The 10,759-nt window shown below is 46.0% G+C and overlaps 1 protein-coding gene across 9 annotated transcripts in view; it reads left to right on the forward strand.

The window, feature by feature from the left end:
- Nucleotides 1–10,759, forward strand: part of Kdm2b (lysine demethylase 2B) — a 122,609-nt gene that overhangs the window by 94,806 nt on the left and 17,044 nt on the right. For all 9 annotated transcript variants that reach the window (XM_015502472.1, XM_015502473.2, XM_048785572.1 and 6 more), the window contains one exon: nucleotides 7,041–7,265. In XM_015502472.1, coding sequence (XP_015357958.1) covers nucleotides 7,041–7,265 — 225 coding nt within the window. The remainder of the gene's footprint in view (nucleotides 1–7,040; nucleotides 7,266–10,759) is intronic.

Below are 10,759 nucleotides of genomic sequence, written 5' to 3' on the forward strand. Positions count from 1 at the left end.
CTCTACCCACTTGAGCTACACCCCCAGGCCCCCCCCCCCCCTTTTTTTTTTAAATATTTTAAGACATGGTTTTACTACCTTGCCCAGGCTGGCCTTGAGCTATCCTGCCTAAGCCTCCCAAGTAGCTGGGATTGCAAGTGTGCACCACTGAGCATGGCTTCTTACCTGTTTATTAAAATTTGATCCCACCCTCTGGTCTGTGGTAGATAAAATTTTTAACACTGCACAGGATAAGACTTACATGTCTGGGCTTTAAAAAATGTTTTCAAATTCTGATGCTTCCAAGCAAGACTGCCATTAGGAGGGTACCTGGACTCCTGTAGCCAGGTAGTTTTCCTCCTGTTCCCATGGGTCTGCCAGGTTGGGAACATCCATGGTGTTTAGCAACAGAAATACTCCCTGGATTTTGATATTCAGTTTAAGATGATTTTTTTTCCCACTTAGGTTAATTGAGGAAGATGACGTCCAAGCCCAGCAAGTGAGCAGCAGTTTTTCTCAGTCTCAGAGATTTTGTCTGCTTAAGTACCCTACACATGGGGACACTCCAGGCTGTGGCTCAGTGCCCTTTGCTTCCCCCACTTTCCACTGCAGTTTTTCCCACTTGAGAGATTTGGGGCCTGAAAAGAGGTGCTTCCCCTGAGAATCTCAAAGGCATTTGCAACTTTCTGCATCATAGGCCCTAGACATGGCTCTTCTCTGAGTCTCTCTGTCTGCCAGCCTCACCCTATGCTCTTGATGGGTTTGGCACCAAAGGAAAAGGCACTTCATGAGGAAGTGGTGCAAGTCCTGGATGTGGAAGTACATGAGTATCAGCCACCTGCTGAACCACAGGCCCTCCAGGGGAGTTGGTATTGCTCTGGCCATCCTGCTACTGGTGAAGCTCTGGTGCCCATTCCTCATCAGAGTTCTGGCTGTGCCACCACAAAAGTCTGCTCTTCTCTCATCCCCACCTGAGACTAGTGTTCAGTCCTGGGCAGTATCAGGCCTGCCCTGCTCTGCTGGACTCTACCCCATGCCCTCCCTTAGCATCCTGGGTTCTCCCAAGGGTCACAGCCTATAGAATAGCAGGGGATAATGGCCACTGAGCCACGTTGGTAGGGGGTTCCTTGCCTACTCTGCTGGTGTGCACCTGTGGTACAGAATGTGTTGGAAAATTCTTAAGCTCTGCTTTCCATGTTGGGGAGGTGAAAGTTGCACTGGGACCCACCCCCACCTTAAAGAAGCTCTGTTGGTAAGAATTTTTGTTCCATCTTGGAGTATGTGTTTTTTAACCCTGAAGTGAAAATTGCTTTCTTTTTTCCCCCTCAATAAAAATGACTGCAACTTGTCATTGAAAATAGTAAGAATTGGTGAATTATGGAGAAGAGAATCCCTCAGAAATTTATGTGGTGATACCACTGCGTTACCCACCATAGCTTCTTAAATAGTAAAATTTTAAAGTAGAGGTCCCTGAACCTTCCCAAAAATGTGTGTAAAAATTTGGTGAATTTGGTGCCCATCTGCATTTTTCTGGGGAAGAAGTCCTTATCTTTCCTCAGATTCTCCTGAGGTCCCTGTCCCCTGGGTGTTTTGGTAATTCTTGTGTTTTTATTCTCTTCCTCCCTACAGTCAGTACATAAATAAACCAGAGCCTTCCCTGGAATCTGGCAGGTGTGTTCAGGGCCTGCGACTCTGGTCAAATCCAGGCTTTTCTGGGATGTCCATTATGTGGGAGGATTTGAAGACCGACAGTGTTGAAGTAATTCCGTGCAGCAGGAAGCAACATTAGTATGTTCAGAGAAACCCTAGGGCTAAAGGTGTGTTGTCCTTAGGGGTAGTTGGGTGAGAAACTTAAAACTGTCTTAACTGTAAAAGCATTCAGTTAAGTTTTATTGTTTTCCTCATTCTCTTGAAGTGGAAACTCCTGACTACTCCCTTCTGGAGACTCTTCCCAAGCCCTTGTCATAGCACCACCTCCTGCTGCTTCTCTGCCCTTTGGGCAGCCTTTCCTGCCTTCATCTTGAATATTTTCAGTCTTGAGGGGTTCCATGAGTCTCTTAACTCTGCCCATTTCCCCAAACAGCCTCATGAGTCTAACCACCTATGTGATGTTGATTCCCAGATGTGTATCTTAGCTTGGCTCCCCACCCTCCTTGGGTGTCCCTTAGAGTCCACAGGTCCACTCCAGAGTCACTGTTTCCCTCCTTTCCTGAGCCCCCATGCTCCTGCAGCTGAAAATCTCAGTCTTCCAAGATTTATCTTGTCTGCATTCCCACATTCCCTCAAGTTACTTGAGTCTAAAACTAGGTTGTCTTTAAAATATTTCCTGTTTGTTTGTTTTGTTTTTATGGTGTTAGGGGTTGAACTCAGGGCCTTGCAGAAGCTTGGCAAGCGCTCTGCCACTGAGCCCTAAGATGTCTCCTGAATCATGCTCCCCTGTCGCCCTGTCTGTTGCTTCTGTTCATACCTTCATAATCTTCAGCTGATCTGCCTTTCGTTCACTACCCAAAAAATATACATTTCCCACACTGCTTGCCAGAACACAGTCCTATTGCTCTTGTGCATTAGGCCTTGTCACATAGTTGTACAGGGTGCATTTCCCTAGTGTGGCATATGAGGCCCTGCAGGTTAGGTTCCTGCTGCCTCAGAGCTGTTTTCCAGCAGCTCTGTTGAGCTGTATGCAGTTCCTTGACTGTGTCATGTAGTTTCACATCTCTGTCTTACTCTTCCCTCTGACCAGAATATCCATTCTAACCCCACCCCCAGCCTTGGCCTGTTCTCCCTCTGAGGTCTACCTAATCACCAACTCCTGTGGTCTGGGGTACTTTTCCCAACCTGCCTTCCCTCTGAGCTGGGGTCATATCTACCTCCATATCTCATATCTGCCTGGGCTCATATTTCAACTTCTTCATTTATTGGCAGTGTGACATTGGGCAGATGCCTCAGTTTCCTCATTTATAAATGGAGATAATAGTAATTCCTACCTCATTGGTTGTTGATACGAATATTGAAGACTGACTAGTACTTCAATCAGCATTAGCTTGTAATCTCATAGTCACACTGCATTGTATTTATGTGGTCACGTGTCTTTCAGGCCTTTAAGAGTAGGGAACGCATTTTACTCATCTCTGTAGTCCCAGCATTTAGCATTGAATCTGGCATATAATTCACAGCCAGAAAGCATTTGAGTGGGTGGGTAGGTGGGTGAATGTGTGAATGAGGGGGTTAATGAATGAATCCCAAGTGCAGATTGCACACTCTATTGGCTAGTGGTGTTAAGTGTCTTTTCATGTACTTATTGGCTGTTTGTATATCTTTGGGAGAAATAGCTATTTCAATCCTTGGCCCATTTTTAAGTTGGCATTTTTGTCTTTTTATTGCTGAGTTGTTAGAGTTCTTTTTATATTCTGGATTCAAGCCCTTTACTAGATAGATGATTTGCAAATATGTTCCCCCATTTGATGGGCTCTTTAATCATGTAGTGTCCTTTGGTAAAATCTAATTTACTTTTTTTTTTTTTTGCTACTGGTGCTTTTGGTGTCGTATCCAAGACAATTTGAAGTCATGAAGATTTTTATCTATTTTGATACAGGGTCTCACTGAGTTTCTTGGCACCTCAGTTTTGCTGAGGCTGGCTTTGAACTCATGATCCTCCTGTCTCAGTCTCCTGAGCCACTAGGATTACAGGCATGTGCTACCATGTCTGGCTTTGATCCATTTTTTAGGTAATTTTTGTACATGGTGTGAGGTAGGCTTCTACCTTCATTCTTTTGCATGTGGATGTCCATTTATCTCAGCACCATATGTTGAAAAGGTCATTCTTTCCCCCACTGAATTATTTTGGCACCCATCCCTTATTGAAAATCAGTTGGTCAAAAAAGTGAGTTTATTTCTGGACTCGGATCTATCTCCATCAATCTGTTTGTATTTGTGTCTTACTGTCTGATTTACTGGACCTTTGTAATAAATTGTGAAATCGGGAAGTTTGAGTCCTCTGCTTTTCTCCTTTTGTGTATGTATTTTTATGTGTTCAGGGAATTGAACCCAGAACCTTTCCAATGCTTCGTGTGTGCTCCAACACTGAGCCACATCCCCAAACCTTTTTATCTTTTTATTTTGAGACAGTCTCACTAAGTTGCTGAGGAGGGCTTTGACCTTCCGATTCTCTTGCCTTAGCATCCTGAGTCACTGGGATTACAGGTATGTACCATGGCACAGTACTTTTGAGATGAGGGATTGAGGAGGTTATACCCATAAATTTTCTAGAGGACACTATCTGGGAGGGACTCAAGTTTTGATGGAATGAGTGAATGAATGAGTGAATGACCTTGATAATTTTTCCTTTAATGGAGATGCTTTTGAGTTGCCATGGAGAGAAATGATGTTGGAATACTAAAGTGTATGTTCCAGAATTTTCCTTTTTTTTTTTTTTTTTTTGTGTGTGTGTGTGTGTGTGGTGCTGGGGATCGAACCCAGGGCCTTGTGCATGTAAGGCAAGCACTCTACCAACTGAGCTATGTCCCTAGCCCAGAATTTTCCAATTTTTGAGTTGGGAAAGTGGCCTTGGGTTGAGCTGCATGTTTGTGAGTGAATGTCTGGTTGCCATCCTTTCTTTTACTGGGCCAAGTTAGGTGTTTGAAATTTTGGGTAGCACACCAAAGTTATTAGGATAAAAGCTTCATGACAGAATGAGATGACTTTGACCAATTCACCTTCCTTTTTATTCTTTGGGTGTCAGTCACTATTATCTATTATTCTACCTTCTCCAGATTTCCTGGATGGTTCTTAATGGACTTTTTAATGGAGACCCTCTAATGGCTTTCTCACCTGTTGATTTTTTTCCATTTTTGTTTTGTTTTGTTTTGTATATTTTTATGTGGTGCTGGGGAATCAATCCCGTGCCTCACTCGCGCTAGGCAAGTGCTCTACCACTGAGCTACAACCCTGGCCCCTTTCATTGGTTTTTATTAGCTCCTATACTTCACCATTGCTCAGTTTCTTCCTGACAACTGGTGACCACAGAGGAAGCTTTTCTAGCTTGATTTGGCGGGCACAGTAGTGACCTTTGGAAACAGGATTTCTTTCAAAGCATTGCCTGTCATCTGCTTTGTCGTTTTCCAGAATGTCTCAGCTGCCAGTGAAGTCCAGGCAGATTTGTTTTCCATAGGTTGGAAATGTTCTTCTTTGGATGGGAATGTGCTTTGGGAAGCAAGGGAAGGTGAGCCCCTTTGGCCTCCCTGGCCCTTGATACCAGACATTCCTTTGGACTTCTGGAATTTCTTCAGTTTTTCACCAAGGCAGCTAGTCTTTGCCTTCTCCTGCTCTAAAGTTCTAACTTTGAGCCCTTTCCTTCAGGTTTTGTCCTTAGATCTGGACTGTGCTCTACCTTCTATGTGCTCTACCTATTTGAGGCTCTCAAAAAGCTAAGGTCATTTCCTAGGTTTCAATGTTTTGAGGACTGAGTTGATAACAGCGCTTTGTTAGGGGGAAAAGAGAGCATGGTGGGCTGCATGGAGAGGGGGAGACTCCTGGGGCTTCTGCTTTGGAGTAGCCATATTGTCTGTGCCTCTCGTTGCACCTTTCATACTAATAGCATTGCCTCTGACCCCAGGGGATTTATTTTGACTCTGGGGATTTGTTTGTGTTATGGGACGGGGTTTCTGGAAGGAAGACCCTTTTCACTGGTACAGGGTACAGTTACAACTCTCTGGAGTTTTAACAGAAGGATTGGGGTTCCCCCTCCAAGTATGATAAACAATGAAAGTTGAAAGGATAGCACCATACTGAAGGGGGGGTTAGTTGACTAAAACAGGCTTTAGCATTGGATGCCAATTAGAGGGTTTCGATGTAAGTGCAGCGTGTGCCATACAGAGGACTGTGTCCCAGCAAAGTCGTGTTCTTGAGAAGGATGCTTCAGACAGGACTAACTCTCCCACCTCATATCCTTGGTGGATAGTGTCCTAGCAGTTCCACCATGCTTCCTGAGTTTGCAGGAGGCTCTGGGGCTGGGGTCAGCATGTGGGAACTGGAGGCAGGAACTGCAGCTCTCTTTCATTGTTAAGAATTTAACTCCATTTTCTGTGACCTGTTCTATTTTCCCATTTAGGGAGGGTCTCAGTACTTAGGGGCCCTTCAGGTTCCTGTTTTCCCAGGGGTTGGGGTGACAGGCCATCTCATAGAAATATAGCAGTGTTTGAGCTCCCTCCCGTGCCCCACCTCAGAGGGAAGACCAGCTGGAGGCAGATGCTTACCAGTCATGAGTGCTGTGACAGGGCCCATGGCAGGGGCACCAAATGCAGCACAGGTGCGGGCTGGGGGGGGGGCTTCCAGAAGAAAGTAGTGTATGAGCTGGTCATGCAGAATGTGTAAATTAGCCAGGTACTATGGGGAGGGGACTGGTGTTCCTGGCACAGGGAATAGAGGACAACTTCTGGCCCCATGCAGCCTTTCTGGGGAAGCACAGCCTGGCTACAGATAGGGGGAAGCTAGAGGGGGGTGTGTGGGGCCCTGTCCTGAGTGTGGGACCTGAAAGGTCTTGAGGCAGAGTGCGCTGCCAGCAGAGGTGTGTGTGTGGGGGGTCCCTGTAAGTTTCCTAGAGCTGTCCTAACAGACCTAAGCTCTCAGTTCTGGAGGCCAGAAGCCTGAATTCAAGGTATTGGCTGGCAGGGACAAGCTTGCTCTAAAGGCTCTAGTGAAGGAACCTTCCGTGTTTCTCCAACTTCTGGTTTTGGCCCGCAATACTTGGTGTCTCTTGGCTTATAGACAAGACTGCAGTCACATGGCCACTTCTCCTTATGTCTTCACATGTGTTCCCACCGGGTGTGTCTGCCTGTGTCCAGATTTCTCCCTTTTCAGAAGGACACCAGTCATACAGGGTTAGGATTCACCTTCATGATTTTCTTGAGCCTAATTACCTCTCTGGGGCCCCTTTCTCTAAATAAGATCACGTTCTGAGGTCCCCAGGGCTTAGGGCTTCAGCATCTCTTTCTGGGAGATACAGCTCATACTCTCTCCTAGGGGACCGGCCTCCCATTTCATCCATCCTGTCTGTTCTCCTGCAGAACCGGGCGGTGGGTCGGCCCAAGGGCAAGCTGGGCCCAGCCTCCGCGGTGAAATTGGCCGCCAACAGGACCACAGCAGGAGCTCGCAGGCGCCGGACGCGATGCCGCAAGTGCGAGGCCTGCCTGCGGACCGAGTGCGGAGAGTGCCACTTCTGCAAGGACATGAAGAAGTTCGGGGGCCCAGGGCGGATGAAGCAGAGCTGCATCATGCGGCAGTGCATCGCGGTGAGTGCCGCTCTTAGCTGTGGGTCCTGGGTTGCCCCGCTGCCTTAGCCCTTTATGACCCTCTGCTCATTGGCCTGTCCATCCAAGAGGTGTTTTCGGTGGGCAGGAGGGGGCTCAAGCCAGGGCTCCTTTCAGACCCCCCATTGCTGAACACACGTCAGGCTCTTGTGTCTTCATAGTCTGGTGGTCTTGTAACTCCTCCCTTTCTGAGGTAGCCAGGAACCTCAAAGTCCCTCCCATTGAAGTTGTCTGGATAGCCTGTCCTATCTCTGACCCTGTAGCCAGCATTTATGGTCCAGTTCTTAAAGGTTCTGGGCCTGTTCTTCTTCCTATCCTTCCCTCAGAGACAGAAGTCTATGTAGAAGGTTAGTGTCCCTCCTGAGGGAGTTGTCCCAAAGAGGAGTGATATGGAGCCCTCGGAGCTAGGACCCTACAGACTGCCTTGCCACTTCTTCCAGTGTGGCCCAGGGCTACTGGCCTTACCTGGATCAGGCGGTGGCTGCAGCCTTTGGCACCTTGGTGTGGACTGGCAAGGGATTTGCTCTCAATTCCCTCCTCTGCATGCCCACACACTTTGCCTTCTCTGGAGCACTGCTCCCTGAGGCCCAGTGGTCCTCCCTGTGGGAGTGATCATCCCCCTGCTCCCTGAAAAGCCAGCTCAGCTGGAGAGGCAGGATTCCTTAGCCTTGGTGAGCTCATCTGTAGGCCCAGCCTGACAAAGGATGAGCCCTTTCTCCCTAAGTACTGATGTCCCTCCAAACCCAGCCGCATTTTCCCTTCACCCTGCATACATACTCTGCTTGTGTTTTTGTGGTCAAAAAACATATATCATAAGATTTACCGCCTTAACATGTCTAAGTACAAGGTGGCGGTAACCATACATGCACATTATTGTGTAGCTGATCTCTAAAACTTTTTTTTTGGGGGGGGGGGGATACTGGGATTGAACCCAGGGATACTTTTCCAGAGCTACATCTCCAGCTAAGTTGCCCAGTTGCCTCAACTTAGATCCTCCTGGCTCAGCCTTCTGAGTTGCTGGGATTATAGATGTGCACCGCCATGCCTGGATAGACCATTTTCATCTTTTAAAACCAAAACCCTGCAGCCATTGAACAACTACTGCCCTTTTCCCTCTGCATAGCCCCCAGCAACCACAATTCTATTTTCAGATGCTAAGAGTTTAACTAATCTAGATGCCTCATTTTAGTGGGACCATGCAGTGTTTGTCTTTTGTGACTGGCCTGTTTCACTTAGTATAATATCCTCAAGGTTCTTCTCTGTTGTAACTTCTGACAGAATTTTGGTGGGGGAGAGGGATCATAGGAGATTGAACTCAGGGCCTCGTACATCCTAGGCAAGCACTATATCCCAACCCTTTCAGTTTTTATTTTGAGACAGGGTCTTGCTGAGTTGCCCAGACTAGCCTCCAGCTTGTGATTCTCATGCCTCAGCCTCTGATAGCTTGGGTTACAGGTGTGTGCCACCCCTTGAACCTTTTCATGTACTTCTTGGCTGCTTGTGTATCCTCTTTGGAGAAATGCTATTTAAAGTCCTTTGCCCCTTTTTTAGTAGGATTTTTTGGTATTCTGTTAATGAGCTATACAAGTTTTTTATTTATTCTGAGTATTAATCCCCTAGATTAAATACAGATTTTTGTCTGTGTTTATGTGCATTTTTCTGGAGAAGAGGGTTCAGGTGATCCATTGGATTCTGTCAGGATTTTAAGGGGTTTGCCTATAGAGACTGTTAGCTTTGAGGACGGTATCACCTAAAACTTAGCCTATTGGCAGTGAAGACATGATTATCTTTTCTCTTCCCCTTGCCCTGGACCTAGTTGTCACAGGAGACCTGTGCTGTATGCCACCTTATCTTTGCAGCCAGGAGGCCCGGCCTGTTTGATCATGTTGGTAGAGAGTACCCCGACTCTGCTTGTCTCTTGTTTGGCTACTTCTGGCTTCTCAAGCCCTTCTGACAGTTCTTTCAGTCTTTCTGCCTTTCAGTATCCCACGTTTTGCCCACATGTGACCTATCTGCCTCCGACCCCTTCTGTGGTCCTTCTCTCTTGATGTGCCAGCCTCCCTGCTTTGGTTCCCTGTCCCCAGTGGCTTCCTTCAGGGCTTGCTCTCCCTGCCTCGGGTGGGCTCCCTTATGAATTTCTACAGTAGTTTCCCCTTTGGTGCTTCCTCTCACCCATCTCAAGTCAGTCCCCTGTCTCAGACTCTCTTCTTACATCATAGGTGTTCTTCACCCTAACTACAATTTCTATGGGGGTCTATTTTCTGACCTGCTCCCCATGCTGAAGTTTTCTTGCACAGCCTTCTCTGGCCTTGTTCACCTTGAGGTTCCTTCTGCCTTTCTTGTCCTGCAGAAGTAAGCCTCTGCTGCTTCAGGTAGCCCTTGAATATAACTTTTCCATGTTCCTTTGAATTTCAGTGAGTTATGTCTTTGTCTTCCCAGGTGTCTGCAGGGGAGCAGCTGTCTGCTAGTTCTTGTGCCCCTGGGTACCTTGGATCAGGCTGTAGCAGGTGTTCCCTAAGTATTTGTTGAACAATTGATGATGCTCTTGTCTTTTGTGTTCTATTTGAGTTCAAGTATTCATGCCATTTTGTAGACATTTTGGGCTGGGGGTGTGACTCAGTGGTAGAGCGCTTGCCTATCCTACATAAGGCCCTGGCTGGGTTCATCCCCAGCACACTTATTGGTGGAGTATATCCAAGCTTATTTGAAGTAGTTTAATAAAAACTGTGTGGTTTTGCTACATTGCAGGTACTAATGGGTGTAGGAGGCCAGGCAAGAACATAAAGGAGAGTAGGTCTAAGCTGGCCCCTCTCCTTAGGGAGGGGTACATAGTGCTCAAACTTTGTGGACTTAAAAATTACAAAGACCCCAAAGAGCTCTTGTTTTCATGTGAAGTATTTACTTACTGACATTTGCTATTTTTAAAATTAAAACTGATTCATGAATATACAACTAGTGAAGCTGCACATCATGTATAAACACAAGAATGGGATCCTAATTAGATGTTATACTCCGTGTATGTTTAATATGTCAAAATACACTGTGCTGTGTACCTAAAAATACCCCCCCCCCCCCAAAAAAAAAAAGGGAAAAAAAATCACTACAGGTTTGGGAGCTACTGTGGGGCTAGCCTAAGAGGTGGTAGGCATGGAACTCTTTACCTCAGCCTGTGACTTGGTGGAAATCATTTCAAGCCTTCACTTCAAATGAGTCTGTCATAGATGGGTAACATTTTCCACTTCTTGAATAGAAACTTTTGAGGAGTCACAATTTTGAAGGAACTTGTTTCTTGGATTAAAAATAAAGATAAGTCTCGTGTTACCTAAAAAAATAATAAAATTAAAACAGAAAATTTTAAAAATGTTTTAAGTTCATTTTAAAAATAAAAACCCATTATATATTAACCAAAATAACATTTTTTGAAGACCAATTACATTTTCTAAAACTAAAATAACTAGAGGAAGAAGACATTGTTT

This window comes from Marmota marmota, unplaced genomic scaffold, assembly GCF_001458135.2.
Source record: "Marmota marmota marmota unplaced genomic scaffold, marMar, whole genome shotgun sequence".
In the NCBI taxonomy this organism is placed as follows: Eukaryota; Metazoa; Chordata; class Mammalia; order Rodentia; family Sciuridae; genus Marmota; species Marmota marmota.